General features: G+C 42.4%; 1 protein-coding gene across 3 annotated transcripts in view; it reads right to left on the bottom strand.

Moving 5' to 3' along the window:
* ATG7 (autophagy related 7) overlaps window positions 1-22938 on the bottom strand; it is a 75437-nt gene extending 52499 nt beyond the window's left edge. For 2 of the 3 annotated variants that reach the window (XM_068201510.1, XM_068201508.1), the window contains exons 1-17: window positions 22895-22938; window positions 20575-20763; window positions 20323-20377; window positions 19051-19168; window positions 18188-18265; window positions 17628-17744; window positions 16937-17086; window positions 16352-16440; window positions 15274-15395; window positions 14144-14234; window positions 12714-12858; window positions 11982-12140; window positions 9457-9651; window positions 6698-6901; window positions 6336-6451; window positions 5636-5711; window positions 4233-4313 (exon numbers count right to left, since the gene is read on the bottom strand). In XM_068201510.1, coding sequence (XP_068057611.1) covers window positions 4233-4313; window positions 5636-5711; window positions 6336-6451; window positions 6698-6901; window positions 9457-9651; window positions 11982-12140; window positions 12714-12858; window positions 14144-14234; window positions 15274-15395; window positions 16352-16440; window positions 16937-17086; window positions 17628-17744; window positions 18188-18265; window positions 19051-19168; window positions 20323-20377; window positions 20575-20743 — 1965 coding nt within the window. In that variant the 5' untranslated portion in view covers window positions 20744-20763; window positions 22895-22938. The remainder of the gene's footprint in view (window positions 1-4232; window positions 4314-5635; window positions 5712-6335; window positions 6452-6697; window positions 6902-9456; window positions 9652-11981; window positions 12141-12713; window positions 12859-14143; window positions 14235-15273; window positions 15396-16351; window positions 16441-16936; window positions 17087-17627; window positions 17745-18187; window positions 18266-19050; window positions 19169-20322; window positions 20378-20574; window positions 20764-22894) is intronic. The other variant, XM_068201509.1, reaches the window with a different exon arrangement.
* Window positions 22939-23212: the final 274 nt, after the last annotated feature.

Below are 23212 nucleotides of genomic sequence, written 5' to 3' on the forward strand. Positions count from 1 at the left end.
TCCTACATTTAACTCAGGATGCTGAGAATGTGCCTGGGTGTATTAACAATTCATTCTTCAAGTCTCAATGAAATCTATCCAATATTAATACAGAGGCTGCACTGTAGAGACTTGTCAAATGCTCACATATGTAAATTCAGGAAATTAGGAAAATTATATATGAACTCTGTTTCACTGACTTCATAGCACAGCTACAGAAACAACTCTTTTAAAACCTTCTCTTAAATTTTCAAAATGTTCATTCCTGAAGGACAAACATTTCTCCCCATTTGTTTCATCATTTCTGCAAGATCTGCAAGAGACTTTTTCATTCGTTTAGCGCAGGAGCAACCAAGGCTTTTTCCCCCAGGACTTTTACATCCACACAATACTTGAATTGAGAAATGTATAATATAAAAAGATTTAAAGGCATTTCATTGACAGATCATCCATTGCTACTGGGAGAAAGCAAAGAGGAATGTCTTAGTGCAGTCAGGGCAAATCTGAAGGGCCTGGAATCAAAATCAGAATTATCTCAACTGAAAAACATCAGTGAATGAGTGAATCCTGCAGGTTGCTGCCATAAGTGATCAGAACAATTTCAAATAAAAATGCAGGCACAGCAGTTAGCAGAGGAGAACAATGAGAGCATTGTTGAGGCTCCTTGATGACAGATTTCCAAACTGAAACACTCATAAATAACTTACGCAACCCCAGCGCTCAGTAAATGCCACAGCAAAAGGGTTTCATGTATTCCTGAGATGGCAAAAAGGGAAAACATCTGCAAGGGCAGGGAATATCCTGACTGAAAACAGAAATTGTAACATAATGCCAACAATACCATCCCTGATCCCAGTGTCTGCCCCTTCGTGACACGCAATGAAACTGAGAAACAGTCAACGTGAACTCAGCGGGTAAAAAGCCACTTCAGCAGCTCAAGTTCCCAGCAAATGGAGGAGAAAGTTGGGAAAGAACTTGAAAATTAGCAGAGAACCTTGTGCTGATTTTTATACATTTCATAGTGGGGGTAGTTACACATGAGAATGACTGTAGTAGGGGAAAGAGAAATCTCTTTAAGGAGAAAATGTCAGATTTCCAGCACACAGGTGCTAAATTTTAACTCTGGAAGAATTGTGAGCTATGGGTAAAAAGAGAGGGTTTCTACAGCTTTATATCCGGGTTGCTTGGTGGCAATTATCTTTTGTGACATTAAACTCTGCATCTGTGGGGTCTCCTCATTCATTGCATGATGCACAAGAAGGGAAGCAATAATAGGAATTGTTCATTGCCCTCATTAAAATAGGAACACTGGCAGTTTTGCATTAAAATACATCCATATTTTAACATTCATGCTTTAAGGCTTTAACCAGTTTTCTGCAAGGATCAGTCAGATTTGTTTCCCAAGGAATTGCAAGACTTCTCACTATAACATAAAGAACAAACAGCCTCATTTTGCTCCCAACAGGGTAAACAGGTTAATTAGCCCAGTCAGTAATAACTAACATTCTCTCCTTTAAGTAAAGTAGTTGTTACAAATGAGTATCTGTGGGAAATGGATTTGTAGAGAGTTTTTAGGGCTTGATAGAAGGTTTACACAGTATGTATTTGTATGTAAACTTTGAGTTAAGAAATGCTGATTTAGAAATGCCATGGAATAGCACAGATATTGTTGAGAGAGAAATAGAGCTAGAAAAAAAGGTTCAAAGGATGGCTTTGTAAATAGGATTAGATACTTTAGAGAAATAGAACTATGGAAGATACATTGTAGTAAGATTTATGAGGAGTTTTAGATGATTGGCTTTAATGCATCTACAGTATGGTGTAAAAAGCTGATAGGCCAAGAAATGCTTATAGTGTTTTGTAATTAGGGAATTGTCAGCTTCTGATCGTGATAGCGTGAATTATAACATCTGTATTGTCTCACCCTTCAAATGAGACTAAAATGGAATAAAGGTTCTCAAAATGCCTCTCAGTTGTCCCATCTCTGGGTCAGACAAAGGTATTTCCAGCAAATATCCATCTAAAGAACTCAGGAGTCTCCCTTGCTGGTGCCAGGACAAGTTTGGCACCAGAAGAGCTCTCGCTGCTCTCTCGGTGCCCTGAGCTCTGACAGGGATATTTGACATTCCAGCACAGCTTCTGCAGGACCTGAATAAGACAGAGGGGGAATCATACAAGGAAAAATTGGCCCAGAATAAAAAATAGATTGGTTTCCTGCTGCGACCATCCCAAAATTCCTGAACAACTGCCTGCAGGAAGCTTCTCTGGCACGTGGCCTGGGCAGGACAATTCTGGGTAAGGAAGAGTTAGCTGCTTGCATGTCTGGCCTCTGCAGCTTCAAAAGCAGAGGAATGAAGAAATGACTGAGACAAAATGAAAAGGACTCAAATCTCCAAACATGCAGATCATTAGCAGTTTCTCCTGAGTCCTCTAGCTGGGCTGGATGGCTTCAGGATGTACTGGAATTCTTCTAAAATTCCTAATTCATTAGTTTTGTGCTTTAAGAGTTACAGAGTGACAAGATATCCAGAATGAGAATGCTGACAAAAGAAAAACACAATGAACACAATGCCAGCAAATTCAATTCTATCTGTGCTGAAAGTCTGAACCTCCAGCAATTCTGACATGGAGCAGGATGAAATACTAAATTACCTTACTAAAAAACAAACCCTCACACAACAAACCAACATAGAGACTACAATAAAATTATAATTGGATTTGTCATTTCAAAGCATCAGCATCAGATTTCCCCATAATGCAGGGTGACATATTCTTATGCTAATAAATAAAGTTAGCAAAGTAAACAAAGGCTGTGTTTCTACTGTAAGGAAATCCGTGAGCCAATGGAGCAACCTTTTCAGCACACAAGAAATTCAATCCCCAAACCACATGAAAAGTGATCTCTCTGGGAATAGCACAGCTGCTAAAATCCAAGGCAGTTTTTATTAAATCATCAAGTCTGTTTATGTAAAACGGGGCTCTCTTAAAATGACCTCCAAGAGGAAATGATTTGCTAAGGAAAAATTGATCCCTGCATTGAATTTATCTGCGTGGATGTACATTTTTATTGGTTTTACATGGCAGTGTTTCCTGAATTGGAGATAAGGAGAAAATAAGAGGAAAAGAGAAAGAAAAAAACTTCTTCTAACAGTTTAAATTCTCCACCATCAAGGTTTCAGCTACTGCTGAACTTTCAGCTCTTCAGCAGTGTAGATCCAACTGCTGTTATTTTTAGAAACACTCAACTTTAGTGCTTCAACTTTTGAAGAGAAAATGCACATTGGGAATCCTTCAAAACTTGTCAGATGTACCCAGATAGCCCAGAGGGAAAAAAAGGATCACTGGAGAAGAAGATATTGTGCAAGTTCTCCAAAAGATGCCAGTGCCCCATTATTGTTTGACGGCTCTTTGAAAGGAGGAGAGGGCAGTGAAAGGAACAGAAAGAACTTCCTGCAAGCACTTCCTCAAGGTACAGGGGGGTGAAATAAATTCATGGCACTCCAAACCATGAGGCAAAAACCCTCTGAATCTCCCTGCTGAGAAATCCCAGGGAAAACTTCTGGAACTTTTCTGGCACTCCATGGCCAGAAAAAACTTGCCAGAGGGAACTTTTGAAGGCCACAGGAGAGAGAAACAATGCAAGAGCTGCCCCAGAGAGCCAAGAAACAGCTGGGAACTCTGAGGTGACTCAGGACTGGCAGCACCAGCAGCAAAATCAACATTCTGCTCAATAAAGAAATGGTAAGAAGCAATTTTTCCCCTCAGTTGTTTGTTATTTGTCTGTTTTGCATCACAAACCAGAAATTTTGACAATTTTGCCTATTTGGAAAGACATTAAGCAGCAGAAGGCTAAAGGGATATTTATTCAATTTCAGACATCAGAAAGGATTTCTTAAATGATACCAATCTCATTTCTTTCTACAAAGCTGAAAGCTAATGACAGTATTTTTGTGATAACTTTTTAGAAATGTCTTGGTCAATCTCTGCTTGGATTCTTCAGCTGATGGCAGCATTTATGTGGAGATAAAAAGAGCATCATACTAAGAGGTGATGCCAAAGAAACTTGGAAAACAGCTAAAAAAAGAAGGCTATGAGGGAAAAAGAACTTTTAGCTGAAGTGGGAACAGATTCCAAGCCCTAAGGAAGTCAGAGAAAGTGTTAAGAAGTTCCCCAAAACTGACCTAGAAATATAAAAATGATAGAAATATAAAATAGAAATATAAAAATGATAGAAAGCACAAACTCAGCCTTACCTTGGCTGAACAGGCTGTGCACTTATCAAATGCCAGGCTGACTGGAAGAACATTATCAAATCTGGATAAAAATCCTCGGATCTAGAAGAATAAAGAGACAAAAATCACATGACTATTTTAACCATTTCCAAGATTCAACATGAACTGGACATGTACATTCCATAAAAAGAACATCATGTTCTAACAGCCATTCCCAGTAATACTCGTAGTGAATTTATACTAAGCTTTCTTCCTGTACAAATAATGGCACAACTGCCTAAATGCAGCATTATTTCACCAGAAAAAGAGGCACAGCACCACCTGCAGTTGGCCTTTTCAGAGTGCAAAGTTCCACAAAAAATAAAAAGTCATGGTGTGGTAGCTTAAACACAGTTTTTTCCCCCATTTCTATAACCTAGAGTCTGAACTCTTAACTGTTGTGCATTCCTCAATAATGATGTTAATATGATATTACTGATAGGCAATTTTAAAACTCCAGACCACTATTTCTGCTAACAGAGGGAGCTCTGAAAGCACTTTGCAGCAGGGTTTGATCACTTCAGTTGTGAATTCCTGGGAGCACAGATCATCCTTTTTAATCTGCTTATTACAATGAAGAGATGTTACCAGGAACAGAACTTAACTAACTCTGCAATACAAATAATAATACCTCAATTTTGAAATTTTAAAACTGAATTTTTGAACAACTGTTAACACATTTGAAAGTAGAGTTTGGGTTGAGTTGAAGAGAAAAAAGTGCTGTACGGTACCAAAACAACATGAAGATTTTGTGGTAACAAAAATAAATAATTAAAATCAGCCAAATCACACAATAATTGGGAGTTGGCTGATTTGAATTGTTTTCAAACTCTGAAGAGATTCAAAAAATGAACTTCGAGATGCTCATACTGGCAGCTCTGATGGAGAACAGAAAACTCAGAAACTGCTGTATTCACTTATTTTCTGCTCCAAATTCCTACTCCCAACAAACTGCTGCTCAGGAGGCAGCAGGAATTTTGTGTCCATGAGTAGCACACACCCCGCCTGGGCTGTGTAATGGGTTAATATTATTTTTATTATTTATTAATAATTAATATAATATTTATATAGTAACTATTTAATTTAATATACAATTAACATTAATATATAATAATACATTATATATTATACAATAATAGATATTATATGTTATCTACAATATATTATATTATACATGTATAATATACAACAATATATAATTTTATAATTATAATAATACAATATATATTAATAATATGATATATTATTAATTGTTTCTATTTCTTTTTAATGAACATGAAGAGTCAGTCCTCTGGGGAATGGAATCAGCATTTTTTTAAAGAGACAACATCTGTGATGATCAGTTGCCAGCTCTTCAACAGAAGGTTTTATCACCAATTATTTACCTGGTGAGGAACAAGCCCAAGGGAAGTGGGTGGTTCATTCATTCTGTCATCACTGCTGCTGGCCACAGCATAACCACTGCCAAAAACACAACAGGGAAAATTAGAGCAAGTCAACACACTCAGAATTTCCAGTCAGTTTCCAGATATTTTGCTACAGCTTAGAATGAGTCAAGGGATCTATGTGGAAAGTCTGTTTCGTAGGAACCAAGACTCAGCATGATAAATACATATAAATCAGTCTGAGACTCATCTTCAACTCCTACGTCACTTCTTCTCCCCCAGGTTTTCATGAGAGAAAACAAGCCTCACGTTCAAGGTGCAGAATTTCAGAGTAATTTCTGTATCACACACAGAGTTTTAAATAAGATTTGCAACACAGGGCTTATCTCGAAGCCCTTCACGTGCCTGCCACACGTTACAACAGCTCCTCATCAAAGGAAAAGGTATCCAAGGTTACCAACAGCAACATTTTCTTCTTTTGAATGATTCTTAATACTTTTCTGAGGTTAAATTCAGAGACAGAAGAAAAACTTAGGACTTGATGAAGCAGTTCCCTCAAAGACTGCACATTGCATTAATTTGAATTTACAGACAACATCCCCCCTCACTGAATTGTCCTTCTTGAGATGTAATTCCTCCTCCTCACTAAAGATTCTATTAAATTGGTCTGATTTCTCAGAGAACAGCAGCAATGGCTCACCCTTCTGGATGCTGCAGGACAGAAACCATTAGCTCCACTGCCAGGGCTCCAGCCACCATGGCCAGTCCAGGCCGACTGACCGTGCACTGCTGGTCCAGTGTCCGATCCCTGGTGGACTACAAACACAGACAGCTCTGAAGGGAAGGCAGAACAACTCCAAAGGAACCAGCTGCCCTGTACAAGACACCTCTAGTGCTGTGCAAATCATATCTCTGATCTTCCAGATAAAAACCAGCTATTTCTTTACCACATGTGCATCAACACAGTGCAGATCCCTTTATGAAACACCATTAAAACCAAGTAAAAATTCAAGTTGCAACAAAAGAGAGATATAATCACCATTTGCATAAGGTTCTACTCACATCCCCTGGTGCCACAACATCATTGCAGAAGTAGCAGCCCAGTTTGTAGCCAGGGATATTTGAGAAAAGAGAGGATCCCAGCAGATCAGAAGAAGCAGAGGTGTTGCTGAAATGTGAATCACCAGATTCTTGCTGTTTTGGTTTCTTTAGGCCGTGTCTCATAACAACAAAAGTGTCAAATCCCAAGGCAGCATTGATGACCAACTGTGAACAATAAAGAGAGAACAACAGATTTTAAGTGAAAAAAAGCAGCCTTGAGGTTTTTATTCACTAGAAACGCCAAAAAAAACACATGCTGTAGATGGATGAGCAACCCATTAACTGCGTATTTACCACCTTAGCCATAAACAACAGAGTTTCTGAAAGGTGCAGAATTCCACATGTCAAGCCCTCAGAAAAAACCAAAACCAAAATAAAAGTCTGTTTCAGAAAGTCACAAAGCCTTGTCCTCCCCTGAGCCTTTCAGGGCAATCTGCTCTGAATGAATGACTCCCTCTAGCTGTTACACAAACTTGTGACAAAAAAGCAGCAGCAGCTTCAAGCAATGAAATGCCATCTGTTATCCAAAGCAATTTCTGCTCAGTAAGGAAAGCAATTAATGATCACTTATGGGCTTCATCTGCATCTGCTTAGTCACATGGGGAGCAGGAGCAGCTGTGCTGCACAATTCCTCTGTCCTCATTTCCCCTTTCTCTCCACTTTGTGGCAAGTGCACAGAGGAATCTGGAGCACAAATATCAACACAGTGATGGCTGCAGCCAGTCAAATATAAAGGAAGATGCACTGCTTCATCTGCAGCTCCTGTTGATAGAAATTCTGGTGTAGCACCTCCTTGTTTTTCATTCTTCCAGCCAGGAATTATCTAAAAGAAGAACTCTGAGGGAAGCTCTCTCAAGAATTAGTCATCTTAATTAGCAAGCTTTGAGACTCATCATCGTTCTCAGTATTTCCAATTATTTCTGCATATTCTTTCAGCCTTGGAGTAGTTTATTTTTCCTCAGTCCTGAAGTGGAACCCTGCTGTTGAATCTGTCCAGGGCTAAAGCAACTAAAAAACTGCATCTTCTCACTGCATCTACCTAAAATCTGAATATGGTGTTCCACTTCCAAAATATGAGTAAGAGCTGGTATTAGCAGAAATTACTAATATTGTTAGACAATCCCCACTGCAATCACCTGTTCCTTTCTTCTCACTTTACAGGCAGGTAACTATTTCATTCCAACTAATTGCGCCTTAATTAAAAAAAAAAATCATCTGCTTTTGATAAAGAGACAATGGAAAAGTATGTTTTGACATGGATTAACAAAAATAAAAAAGAAGCAAATTTTAACAAGTTCCAGTGCTCAGCAGGAACAGAGATTTCACATCTGACATGAGGATTTAGCACTTGAGGGGTTGGTTTGTCTGAGGTGGTGCTTGTTTTGGGCAAGGACTGCAGGAATGGCAAAGATCATCAAGGCACTTGAATGGTGAAATGGGGAGAACAACCCCTACTGCTACCCACAGACCTGGTGGTGTGCATTGTACACAAATCACCTCTCACCATCTTCTTTGTTTTCTTTTTGAGACCTTTGGGACCAAACTGTGCAGTACTTGAGATCTGCAGGTGCCACACAAAATCACATCTGAAGCAGAGCTCTCATTGAGTGGTCATCAACATAAAATACTGAGCATTTCTTTGGACACCTCGAGATTTCCCTGTGGTTTTTTTCAGTGACAGAGAACTCCAACACAAAAAAGTTTCAAAATTTATCCTTAAAATTATATGAATGCTGCAAGAAAAATGTAGAGGGGTACTGCTGGCTAAGAAAACATGGGTGAGGAGTTTTGGAGATCATAAAACTACTTTATCCTGATTGAACCAGACAGGATTCATATAAAATATGCACATAAAAATCCACATATTGCTGGAAATTCCCAACCATCATACCATGTGGAAGAGTAGGCTGGCCCTGGCATTTCCCAGATTCAAATTTTGAAATGGAATTTTTGAACAACTGTTAACCCATTTGAAAGTAGAGTTTGGGTTGAGTTGAAGAGAAAAAGTGCTATATGGTACCCTAACAATGTGAATATTCTGTGATAACAATAATAAATAATTAAAATCAGCCAAATCACATAATAATTGGGAGTTGGCTGATTTGAATTGTTTTCAAACTCTGAAGAGATTCAAAAAGTGAACTTCGAGATGCTCATATTGGCAGCTCTGATGGAGAACAGAAAACTCAGAAATTGCTTTATTCACTTGATTTCTGCCTCAAACTCCTGCTCCCAACAAACTGCTACTCAGTAGGTAGCTGGAATTTTGTGTCCATGAGTAGCACAAACACAATGCCAGGAACACTCTGCCTGGGCTGGGTGAAGGGTTAATGTTATTTATTTTATTTTTTAACAAACACAGAGAGTCAGTCCTCTGGAGAATGGAATCTTCCTCTGAAGATTTCTGTTAAGGAGACAACAAGCTTTGCAAACTTGCTCTTTTTGTCATTTCTGTGCTGTTTTTAAACAGCTAAAATAGAAAGAAAGACCACAGGTGCAAGCTGCAGAAAGGCCAGGAGGATTAAGCTATCAAGTTACACTTACAGCTTAGTGTAAAGTTTGCAATTCAGTGAAGCCCTCACTAAAGGGACACTGATCTCTCCACTGGAAAGGGAAGTTCATTTGTGCTATAAAGAAACAGAAGCATTGTTCAGGGCCAGAAATGGATTTAGGATAAAGGGAGATCGAAAGGCAAGGAAATGACTGGAATGGTGCCACACCTTCCTCTTGCTGGCTGCAATGACAGCGGGCAGCCAGCGGCTCTCCCGAGTGTCCATCAGCAGGAACACGACGTCATGGCCGTCGATGAGCTCCTCCAGCTGGGCCACGTCCTTCCGAGCCTGGGCCATCGTCACCTCCGAAAAGTTCACTGGGTGGCCTGGCATGGGGATGCTCATGTTATAGCCTTCAGAGCTCTGGAGGGAGGCAGACACAAAATCACCAGTTCAGAAGAGAACCTTGGGATTGAACAGGTGTAAAATTCACTGGGTGGCCTGGCATGGGGATGCTCATGTTATAACCTTCAGAGCTCTGGAGGGAGGCAGACACAAAATCATCAGTTCAGAAGAGAACCTTGGGATTGAACAGGTGTAAAATTCAACACAAATCAGAGCACAAATTCCATATCCCTTAGTCAGGATGGCAGCTCTGCTCCTTCCACCTCTCTGTGTGGCAGTGCTGTGCACCAAAACACAGTGCTGCAGTTTCTCAGTCTGTATTTATGCAGAACACACTCAAAGTCTTAGCAGGCCTAGCAAATCACTACAAGAACAGAGTGGAACTGCTCCTGATCCCAGGGGTTACAAACATCACCCCCAAGCCAAGCAGCCACATTTACACAATTATGATCTGTGATTAAAACTTGTGTCCTGATTCTCTTTCCAGCCCCTTCCCACCCAATTTTAACAGGCTGCAGTTTGCATTTCTGCTGCTGAATCCTGCCTCAGTCACAGCCATGTGCAGCATCACACATGCTGCTCTTTATTTTCAATTCCTGAGAAGAACAACAGCCTCAGATAGTTTCCCTGTAATTCCCCAGCCATGTGGGAACCTGAGACAGCAAAAAGCACTTCTGAGACTTGTCACTGCAGAGCTGGAGGAGTTTGTTCCTGTGGCAGAAACATCTCCCTCTTCCAGGCCCTTACTTGGGCAGGACATACTGAGAGCAAATATTGAGCCAAATAAGCATCTACACAATGCATGTACAATGCAAACAATTCATTCACTCCTTTGGAAATGTGTCAGCACAAGCTGCCAGCCATCTGCTAGAAGGATGGATCCCTCATTTATGTTACAGAAGAACAAGCCTTGCCAAAGCCTCCCTGCTTGGCACTGCAGGAAAAATTAAAAACCAAAATGTAAAAACTGGATGAACCAAGCATAAAATTCCATGGGAAGAGAGGAAAGGAAGGTTGGTGGAATGTGCCTTTGCACAGACCAATTAATTACCAGCACAACTCATAAATCCAGGTGAGTCAAATGACCAGAAGGGTGAACATGCGTAAATAACATAAATAAATACATAAGTTATAAACATATATAAATACATAAATATATAAATACCCCCGAGGATAAAAAGAAGCAGGCCCATTTAGCAGCTTGGAGAAATGACTGTGGGTAACAGCTGCATTAACCATACCAAAGGATCCACCTTTTTTTCCCCTCTGTACCATCACCACAGACAGCAGGAAATTACTGGGGCAGGCTTTAATTTCAGCGTCATTATCTCCTGCAAAAGGCTGTGCCTGAGCAAAGTATTCATGGATAACTCAAGAAGCCTGTGCTGCACAAGTGCTGATTGATTAGATCAGCTCTACTGACACTGCTGGCAACTCAGGAGGGAAATTTTTTGTTTAATAAATTAAGCTGGAATTAACTGCACCACAAAATGGTCAATGTGGTTTGTAAATACTAAAATCCTACCAGAATTCAAAAAAAAAGCTCAATCCAGGCATTATAGCTGTAGGAATATAGTCAAGTCTGGCAGCTCCAACAATTTTATCTGAATAACTGTCCCTCAAAACTAAGACAGCAGTCACAAGCCAAAGTGACTGAGGTGCACTTTGGAAGCCCAGCAATGGCAAAAAGAGCTCAAAGGGCACATTGGCATTATTTTACAGAGGAGTAAATGTCCATATATATCCCCAAAGAAAGATCTTGCTCATTCCACTGAGTCCCAAAATCTCAGGAATCTAAGAAAAGTTTTAAAATGCCTCCAAATTATCCAAAATATTCAGTTACCATCTCAGAAAATATTACAATGACATTTTAAAAAGGACACTGTATGTTGTTCTCTTTGCTGGCAGTTAAAAACTAAGCTATATCTTCTAACGTAGAAAAAAAATTTAAAAAAGATTGCAAATTTGGGATCTAAAACATAATAGGAAATCTTAAAACCACATTTATTCTACATTTATTACTTCCCTCAAGACCTGCTCCAAGAGTAGACAATTAATACGTCTGACCTGGCATCACTCAAAGCTCCTTAGGACACCCTAGACAGGAAAAAATTTCACTTCACTATCAATAAGCTACAAAATGACTTAATTATATTTCATTGCTACAGATATTTACCTCAATAAAGTTTCCAGGAACAGAAATTTGAAGTGAAATATTTCAGTAACCAGCTGAAATATTTCAGAACACCCGCGTTGTGTTTTTAACGTTTAACCACTAAAACTTGGAATAGCAATTTAAAGTCACTTTCCCCCCCCCAGTGACAACAACATGGAAATAAAGATCTCACCACTCCTGGGAAGATTTTCTGCAGCCTGTCTGCTGCTGCCAGAGCCTTGGGCTTGCCCCCACTCAGGCAATCCTCGAACTCGTAGAGCGGCTGCCGCACGGGGTTGGAGTAGGAGATCTTTGCATTGTCCACAAAAGTGATTTTCCTCACCCCCCAGCCCTAAAGGAGAACAAAAATTAATAAAGATAATTACAAAAACCTTGGGAAATCTCTTTGAGGAATGCCACACACTCAACGTTGAGTTTTGTCCACTTTTTTAAGCTACAAAAGCTTTTGCAATTATTCCAGGTGACTGAAATAAGGGAACAGAAAATTTGGTTGGTCCAAATATAGCATTTAACAGAAATCCCTCAAATCCTGCTGAATTCTGTGGAAAGGGGTGAAGATCCCTGAAAGGAATTACCAGCACAGTTATTTCAAGTGCTTCACTGTGAATTTGGTCTTTATAGCTTGTTAATTTGTTCCAGGATTTCTTTTTTTAATATAAATTCAAAATATTCTGCCAAGGTTCCCTTGCTATCTCATGTCAGCAGAACTTGTGTTATTTATTTCCCTTAGGCACAGATCTCACCTCTTCCCTGTAATTTATAATATAACTGATGTGCATTCTGTGTATTCTGATGCAGAGAATGCAATTTGTCTCTGATGTGTCATGGCAGCTGGACAAAAAAAAAATAAAGAAACACAGAATTTATGAGAAACAGGAGATTATTGATGAGATTAAGGATTTACCATCAAGGTCCTTGCAACACTACAGCCCAGGGTGCCAGCTCCCAGCAGCAGACACTTGGCAGCCACAATCTTCTCCAAATCCAGAGTAGGCACCAACCTCCAGCACATCAACTTCAAATTCAGATCCACAGATGATTCTGCCAACCTGTGCCATGGAATAAATAGCAACAACTTCTGAACCCTCCTGAGCTTCTCCAGCAAAGGAATTACTGATTATTTCAGCTGAATGAGTTAATTTCAAAGGTTTTTTTTTAAAGAGAGAAAGAATTCAGCAGTATAACACATAAGTAATATGAAAAACAGACAAGGGCTTCTGAAAAAGTAACAATCCAAAACTAAAATTTTAGTAATAAAATTAATGCAAGTATGAAAATTAAAATGGTATCTTAGGCAAGATTCCTGTTAAGCTGAGTGCTAAGACAGATAACTTAAATTTTTGTTTCCTTTTTAGACTAAAACTGGTTTCCTGTATCCAGTTACACCTGCCCTTAACATGAAATAACTCCATTTGTGCCTAAAGCAAGTGGGCACTTCTTTGTGGACGTTTGAGAAAGAAAATGAAGTAGGAAATCTGTGTTCAAGCAAGGGGCAGATTTTTATATCCATCAAACACAGGGTGTTAAAACTCTCACCAAGCCAGACCACCACAGCTCTCAGATTCCTGCAAGTTTCATTCCCTCCCACGTCATAAATAAAATCTTTTCAGCATCCAGAAAATTATTGGTCCAACAAGGATTTAAATGGCAATTGTCAAGGCTGGCATTTTACCAACATCTCTTTGGGAAGCACTTAGATAATTTACACAAGTAAACAAGGTCAAGAAACCTAAAGAATTAAGAACCCTGAGATGAACTTCATTGACTGTCTGTGAAGACCCTGAGAATTTCCACAAATGCTTGACAAAAATGGCTTTGCTTGATGGGCAAAATGTGAACCTGAACCATCAGACCAAGAGGTTTTTCCAAGGCAAGGACACATGCAAACACTCTGTAACCCCATTCTTTCCAATCTATTGCCCAAACATCATGTACAGAATGAGAATGATAAAATTATTAAAGTTACATTTCCTGAGCTCCTTCCTGTCCCACTCTGACAAATCCCAAAGGATGAACTTTCCCCCATGCCTATTTTCATTAGCACCCTGCAGGTTATAGAATTCAGTGAAATTCCACAGGCCTGCAACACTCTGACCTTCATTTCACTCAGCTTTAAATAAACGCATTCAGAATTCTCAGCTAGAGTCCAGAATTGCCAAGATTTCTGCTGCAGGCAGTGCACTGCTCTGTGAAGGTCCTTACCTCCAAAAGGAAAGGCCAAACAATATCCAGTGGATGTTTTACTGCATATTCTTACCTGTTTCACATTTCAACTTGCTATGGCTTAAACCCAAGTAAGGAAAACTGTGGGAATTTAAAAGATGAAAACCAAACCTTTTTGGATCCATGCATTCACTGAGATTCACCATCCTTGGCCCCATGCCTCCCTTTTGGTTTTTCTCCCATCCAACAGCTTTTGGACAATCTGTTTGAAATATTTAAAATACACACACACACAAAAAACCAAACCAAAACAAAACAAAACAACAAAAAAGGCAAGAAAAATGAAAGAAAGAATGAAAACCTTAATACCACAGGACAGAAAAAAAGAAATTTTTTCGGACTTGACCCTGTTGGAAAAAAACCTTATTTTAAACCTGCCAATAAATAACCTGCACTTTATAACCTGCTATACAAATTGTGCTGTTTACAACAGCTGAAAGTTCCCGGAGAATTTCTTTGCTCTCAGGTGTCCCCTGTGCTGCTTTTGCCTGTTCAGCTTCAAACCTAGCACAGAGCTGGCATCATTTCCCATCAGATCTTCAATGTCAAGCTCAGAAAATTCATTATTCAGTCAATTTTGCCAATTTCAGTCGTCATTTCATGGTCCCTAGACTCATCTGCAAATCCCGTGGAGAATTATGTATCTTAATTATATATAATTAAATAATTTGCAACAATGACATCTGAAGCATTTCAGAACTTTTTGCCTGAGGTAGAGAAATTTTGTGATACCGTCCTGTACCTAGAAATTCAATCTGAGATTATGTTTTAACATTTCAAGTCTACTGCTTTAAAATGCACCTGGGTGTGTCACCATGGGATTAAAGGAACAGTTCCACTCTGGGGCAGGTTTTTATCATTTTAGAAATTCTCCAGAAATTTTGCACCCCATAAATTCACTATTACTTTTTTTCCTACCTGAGGGACTGTATACAAATTCAACAAGAAAAAATGACACAAACTGCTGTTTTATTGTATTTTCTATGCCACCAGGACATTTCTTAGTTTTCCATTAGAAACACAATTACAGGAGGAAAAAATTAAGAGAGAATATTCCTCTTCTTTCTTTGTTGAAAAAGGAGCCATTTCCTTTAGAGACATTTAACAGAAATTCAAACAATTTAAAATCCATTTGAAATAACTTAGCATATGTAACTATTTTGTAGTAGTAATTTATTTTACCATGTCAGCAGTGATTAGGAAGGGGAAAAAAAGGGGGAAAAATGTTTTTAATGGATTACCTGGGCCCAGGGGTGCCTCTGGCAGTTTGATTTCAAAGATGATGCTGTGTGTGATGTCTCTCACCCCTTGCATGGTCCTGTCTCTGAAGCAGAGCACTTCAACCCTCTGCAGAGCACTGCCCCTGCCATTAAAATAAAAGAGAAATAGAGACAGACTTGCAACTTCTTTAATAGAAAAGGGACTTGTTTTAACACCATTTCACACAGGTTTAGTCTTTTGCAGGTTCTGAATGTGGCTTTTTGTCTTGCTACTGAACATTGTTGTCTTTATCAGGAACAGAGAGAGAAATAATTCCTGAAGTGTAAGAAAATGACTGGTTTGGTGTGACACAGCTCCAAAGCAATGCCACTGTCAGCCTGTCCTTGCATTTATCCAGCACTGGACAAACTGCAGATTTAGAGGAATAAAAAGCAGAAAAGCACCAGAGCACACATCAGGTGACACGCTGGGACCTGGCTGTGGCACCAAGCTCCTCTGAGTTCTCAATATATATCATTTTTCCTTCTTATGATTCAAATACCCAAACAGAAAATGAGAATTTTAGTGCCTAAACCCCTCTGAACCCCAAGGCTGTGTAAATGTCACACTCAAAACTACAGAAGTGCAACCTAATTACAGTTTTGTTACAGAAACCCAAATTCATTTGATAATTTAAATCCTTTTTTCAAAACCCAGAGTGTAAAATTGTGTCTTCTCTTCCCATCTTCTCCCCAGCAAAAAACCTAAAGCGGTACAAAAAGAAAACCTAAGAATATCTGATTTTAAAAATGTAAGTCTGCTATTACTTGACACTAATTAATTATTTAAACTCACAGAGTATTTAAAACAAGATTTGACACTGCTGGAGGGTACTGGCAGGGTGTGAAGCTGGCATTGCCAGGTGCATGCATCCATGTCAGGATTAGGATTAATAGGAATTTGTGACTGACAGAAGTAAAAAACACAGTAATGCACAAAATCAGAATCACTCCAAGGGGATAATGTCAAGGGAAAATACAATTGAAATACCATGGAGAAAAATATCTCATTTATTATCAACCAATAAATAATCTTTGTGGGAAAGAATAAAATAGGTACCATTTGTGGGCTGCCAGGATCAGGAAGTTTCTCAGTGGCCATCCTGGATACTGGGATAAATTACAAGGATCATAAACTCCAACTGTCACCTGCAAATCAAATTGTTCTACATGAGAACTCATCTATCCACAGTCATGCAAAGGTTATTTGGCATTTTTAAATAAAACTTCTGGACAGAGCAGGCCTACAGACACATTTTGCATATTTATAAGTATTTAATCCATGGTCACACTAGGTTTTACTCAAGCTTTTGCCACAGCTTTGAGATTTATTCAGTTTGGCCTCTTCAGGGACACTGGATGTTCACTGCAGCAAATGCACCTTTGGTGCTTTAAAAACACAATTAGGAGGGAAGCCCAGCAACTGAAGCCTTGCTCCCAACCCAAAATTCTGCACTGATTTTGGGATGATCAGAAAGTGACAGGGCACAGGCCAGCAAGAGAACAAATCAAAGGGAAAACAGCATAAAAATCACTTTACAGCCACCCTTAAGACACAACCACTGTGCTCAGCTCAGTATTAGACCTCCAAACCATTCACAGGTTAAACACTTAATTATATGAAATTATATAAAATTCTGATTACCTTTCCTCCTTGGTCTTGAAAGAAGCCATCCCACTTTTTCAGCAGGGATATGATGACAGAATTATCATGATACTTAATTAAAAAATAAGGCAGGGCTGTCACGCCCTCCTCCTGGCAGAGGTCATCATAGGCTTTCTGCAGGGCTTGAATCTGAAAGTGCAAACACGACTGAACCAACAGCTTTAACAATTTTGCACTATAATATGAAAGAAACTAAAATGTGGTTAGTATTTTTCTTAAAAAATAAGTTCTTTTTCTTGTCTAAACATACATTTTATTAAGAATTTTGTAATTTTAATGAGTTGGCTCACTCAGGGGATGCCTCTTTCTAAAGGTTTCTTTTAAATGAGATTCAAAAGCAAAGCTGTGTACATAACTACATATTAATTTTCATTTTTATATACAGCCTAACATATGTATATATCTCAAAAATAAATATAAAATATATAGCTTAGCATAATCACCTCTTCAGGATTTGTTTGCCATACCTGCACCTAAACTGAGATAATTTAAACAATCATGGAACAAAAGGTAACCAACAAACCAACATGGAAATAAAAAAAAAGTAAAGTTTTAAAAAGAAATTAGAGTCTACAATTAAATCAGGATGTGGTGACAAAAAATACTGAGTTTTAAAGCTCACAGAAGTTCTCAGTATTGCAGAATTCACAATCTTTAGGATTCTGAATACCTGATTTAGTGAGAACCTGTCCCCAAGGCAGACAGGTTTCTGAGTTATCTGAATTCCATCAGGGAAGCAGAGAGCAGGGTAGCAAAACCAGTAATAGAAATGATACTTTTTTAAATCCTAGGGGAAAAAAAAATAAAATTAGGTAATAAGGAGATATATCAAAATAAATTATATAACACTAATTAAAATTAATGGTTTATGATTTTTACCATGGAAACCACAGGGGTCTTTACATCACAATGATTTAAAAAAAATAATAAAAACACTAAAAGACTTCATTCTCTGTATATGTTTTTATTTAAGATTTATAGAGACAATATGTGTACGATCCTTCAGGCTTTGTTAGCTGGAGCATTTAGTAAAGTTTTCACTTTCTTCAACATGAAACAGCTGCTCTACTTTTACTGATATCTGTAAGGCTACCAGGTAATCTTATACATTTGTAGAAAATAATATAAAAATATATTAATGCAGCATTATTATGAATACAAAATATATGAATACTCCTAAAAAGAAACCACTTCCACTACAAGTGTGAGACATAAATTTTCTGTACTCACTGCAAATGTCAGCAGCAGGAACCTGTTCAAGAGCATTGGGTTCTCCAGAGCAGCTCCAGATTTGACTGATTCCCAGATCTGCCATGGATTGTGGGGACAAGAAGAAAGAAAAAGGGCAAAGAAACACCAGAGAACATGAGAACAGCTGCAAAAATCTGTAATTCTTCCAGCTACCTATAAAGTCTGGAGATAAACATTCTTTGGCATTTTTTAAATTGGAATTAATTCATACAATTATCTGTGTTAAAAGGATTTTAAAGATCAGATGACAAGGCCACAGGAATGCAAAAAATTCCTAGTCTGGAGTGAAGATATGCATGAAAACTTTGTTACTCAAGGCAATTAATTAAAGGAATAAAGGACAGGTCAAAATAAACATCTTAAATTTGATCTTCACCTCTCCCCAGGCCATGACATTAAATACACTGGTGACAGTGCAGGCAGACCAGCCCCTCTCAACCATCTTTTTCTTGCTTTAATATCTCAGGCTTCTTGCTGCGGTGGAGCTTCCCCATCTCTTTGTCACACAGATAAACTGAGGTTTAAACCAGGCACTGCTGGTTTTTGGGTATGAAGGCAAATTTTAAATATGTGCTCTACAGAATTGAAGTCCCTGGCAGCTCCAAGAGCATTGTGGAGCTTAAAATGTGATGGAGTTCTCCGTGTAGAATTAGTTATCATTAATTAAATTAGGTTCTACTCTTTTGTAGAGAACAAAGCAAACACCAAACTCTTCCTTCCAGAATAAGCTAAATCCTGAGGCTGCTAAGGACTGGAGTATCTCCAAATTTGGGGCAGAGTGTAAAGCACTTCACGGGGTAGAAGGGATTTGGAAACACTCTGTGATTTGATTTTAGTCTCACCTCTTTTGCTTCCTTATCCAGAAGTGCTTTCTTATCACAGGATTTGAAAGTCTCAAAAGTGTTGGTGTTATACAGCGTTCCAAAAGCAGGACAGCAACGTGCTGGTATTGAAGCATTCCTGGAAAAAACAAGGAAAACTCTGAGAATTAACACAGTCATCAGCAGCAGCAGCAGCAGCATCTAGCTTATGGTGTTAACTTCAATCAAATGATGAGGCACAGCAACAAAATTAACATTAATTAAACAAATTAATTAATCCTTATGAACATGGATTGACTGAATAATAACCAGATGTGCAAACACACATCTGGATTCAAAAACACATCTGGCATCTGTGTTCTCTCCAAGCAGAGTGACACTAAATCAGGGATTGAAGCTTTTAGATTCCGTTCAAACAGAAGCTACCTGTGACAAATGGGATTTGCACTGAGAAAAACTAATTTAGGCTGAACTTAGATGCCAGTTTTGTAGTCACATAAAGAGTTAGTTAAAATTTGATGTTTAAAACACATCCCAAAGGAAACCCAAGACAGACAAAAGATTGAGCAGCTTCTATAGTTTGTAGCATCATCAGCTGGAGAAGCTGCTGTTGCAATCAGTATTTTATTTTTGAGATATAATAGGTTAAAATCCTACAGTATTTCCGTAATTTATAGATCTGATGGATTTTATTGCCTCCTTTAACACTGCTCTCTAAACCTGGTATTTTTCTAGTTATAATAGGTAAACACTTTGGAGGACATTACAGTGTAATAACCAGGGACCATAAAAACTATTTGAAATGCTAATTAAGCTATAAGGGAAGGAGTCGAATGACTAAAAAAACCTTCCTAATGCAAAAAGCTGAGGAAATGGGAAAAAAAAGGTATTTCATATAAACATACATGTAGAAAGTGAGTGAATCTGAGAATTCAGAATATTTTAAATTCATCCAGAAGGAGTTAATTTTTTTGTGCCTCAAAGCAGTCTCTCCACTGTTATAAAATAAATTAATTTATTGATTTATTCGTGAAAATTGCCTTTTCTGACCTTAAAATGTACTAATACACGGCAAAACCTCAGCAAGATCATTGAAAATTGGTCTCAACATGATGGTGACTGTAACAACAAGAGCCGTTGGTAAAAAGGTTATTTGTTTATTCTCACACAGAGTTGTTTATTCTCACGCAGAGTTGTTTATTCTCACGTAGAGGTTCTCTAACTAACATATCAATTTTATGCCAGGAAAATGTCTCCACACACAAATGAAGGCAAACCACAGCCTGTACTTACATATCAAAAGCACTGAACTCCAGTGTCAATCGAGCTGGCAAACCCAAAGGATCACCTGGACAAAAAAAGCAGCAACAAAGCTCCTTTTAAACCAAAATATTCAAGTTATTTCCCTTTTTTGCTGATGTAAATTACAGTGAAACACACAAATTTCCCAGCCATTCTGTTTCAGCAAACACCTGAAACACGCCAGAGGCTCAGAGGAGCGCCAGGAGAGCGCTGCGCTAGCCAGGCACGGCAGGTCGCGCTCACCGTTGTAGTAGTAGCCCTTGATGACCTTGGGCGTCTCGTCCAGCCGGTACTGGTTGAGTTTCCTCTGGGTCAGCTCGTGCCAGAAGCCCGCGTCCAGCGCGCTGCTGAAGGGAGCGAACTGCAGCGGGGAGAGCCCGGCGCGGCACGGAGACCCACGGGCTGCGGCCATGGCCCGGCGGCAGCGGAGCCCTGCGGAAACACGCGCACCGCTTGGCTGGGCACCGTGACACGGGAACGGCACCACGGGAACCGCACCGGCACCGTGACACGGGAACGGCACCACGGGAACCGCACCGGCACCGTGACATGGGAACGGCACCACGGGAACCGCACCGGCACCGTGACATGAGAACGGCACCGTCACCGTGACACGGGAACGGCACCGGCACCGTGACACGGGAACAGCACCACGGGAACCGCACCGGCACCGTGACACGGGAATGGCACCAGGGGAACCGCACCGGCACCGTGACACGGGAACGGCACCACGGGAACCGCACCGGCACCGTGACACGGGAACGGCACCACGGGAACCGCACCGGCACCGTGACATGGGAACAGCACCACGGGAACGGCACCGGCACCGTGACACGGGAACCGCACCGGCACCGTGACACGGGAACGGCACCACGGGAACCGCACCGGCACCGTGACATGGGAACGGCACCACGGGAACCGCACCAGGACCGTGACACGGGAATGGCACCGGCACCGTGACGCGGGAACGGCACCACGGGAACCGCACCGGCACCGTGACACGGGAACAGCACCACGGGAACCGCACCGGCACCGTGACACGGGAACCGCACCGGCACCGTGACATGGGAACGGCACCACGGGAACCGCACCGGCACCGTGACACGGGAACGGCACCACGGGAACCGCACCGGCGCCGTGACACGGGAACGGCACCATGGGAACCGCACCGGCACCGTGACATGGGAACGGCACCACAGGAACCGCACCGGCACCGTGACACGGGAACCGCACCGGCACCGTGACACGGGAACGGCACCACGGGAACCGCACCGGCACCGTGACATGGGAACGGCACCACGGGAACCGCACCAGGACCGTGACACGGGAATGGCACCGGCACCGTGACGCGGGAACGGCACCACGGGAACCGCACCGGCACCGTGACACGGGAACAGCACCACGGGAACCGCACCAGGACCGTGACACGGGAACGGAACCGGCACCGTGACACGGGAATGGCACTACGGGAATGGCACCGGCACCGTGACACGGGAACGGCACCACGGGAACCACACCGGCACCGTGACATGGGAACAGCACCACGGGAACGGCACCACGAGAACCGCACCAGGACCGTGACACGGGAACGGCACCATGGGAACCGCACCGGGACCGTGACACGGGAATGGCACCGGGACCGTGACACGGGAACGGCCCCACGGGAACCGCACCGGCGCCGTGACACAGGAACCGCACCAGGACTGTGACACGGGAACGGCACCACGGGAACCGCACCGGCGCCATGACACGGGAACGGGACCGAACACGGACATGGGAATGACACAGCCACGCGGCACCGGCACGGGAATGGGAACGGCACAGCCACACAGCACCGGGACCGACACAAGAACGGCACCGGACACGGACACGGGAACGGCACCGGGACCAGCCCCGAACACGTCCATGGCTCTGTCCCCGTACATGGACACGGGACCAGCACCGGCCCCGCACAGCGACACGGACTGACAGGGGACCAACACGGCACCGGGCCCGGGCATGGACACGGGAACAGCACAGCGACGCAGCACCGGGACCGGTACAGGGACCGGCCCTGCACAGCGACACGGCACTGAGAGGGAACCTGCACGGCACCGGGCCCGGCCCCGAGCACCGACAGGGGACCAGCCCCGCAGAGCCACACGGCACCGGGACCCGCACAGCGACACGGCACCGGCAGAGGATCTACACAGCACCGGCACCGGGAGCGGCCCCGCTCAGCGAGCCGGGACCGACAGAGCACCAGCACGGCACCGGCACCAGCATCGGCCCCGAACACGGACATGGACATCGGCCCCGCACAGCGACACGGCCCCGGCCGCCCGGCACGGGGCAGCCCCGCCTCGACTACGCGTGACTGCAGCCCCGGGGAGCCGGCTGAGGCCCGGACACACCGAGCGCGGCGGTGCATGGGCACTGCGGGGACGCTGCTGGTGCTGTGACCCGGCCGGGGCGGTGCCGGTGGCGGTGCCCGGGGCTGGGGCGGTGCCGGGGGCAGTGCCGGCGGCGAGGCCGGCAGGACCCGCCGCTCCATCCCCGCCGCTCCATCCCCGCTCCCCCTTACCGGCTGCGCCGCTCGCTCCGCACTTCCGGCATGGCGGGCCGGCGCACAGCGGTGACGCTGCAGCGGCCGAGCGCACGTGACGGGGCGGGCGGCGCGGGATGATGGCGTGCCGGGCACGGCGGGCGGCTCCGGCCCGATCCCGGACCCGGACCCGCTCCCGATCCCGCTCCCGATCCCGCTCCCGATCCCGATCCCGGTCCCGCTCCCGCTCCCGATCCCGCTCCCGATCCCGGTCCCGCTCCCGCTCCCGGTCCCGCTCCCGGTCCCGGCGGGATGCGGCGGTGCCGCCCGCCCTGGGGCAGGCATTCCCCCGCCTCA

This window comes from Anomalospiza imberbis, chromosome 11 (genome assembly GCF_031753505.1).
Source record: "Anomalospiza imberbis isolate Cuckoo-Finch-1a 21T00152 chromosome 11, ASM3175350v1, whole genome shotgun sequence".
NCBI classification, from domain to species: Eukaryota; Metazoa; Chordata; class Aves; order Passeriformes; family Viduidae; genus Anomalospiza; species Anomalospiza imberbis.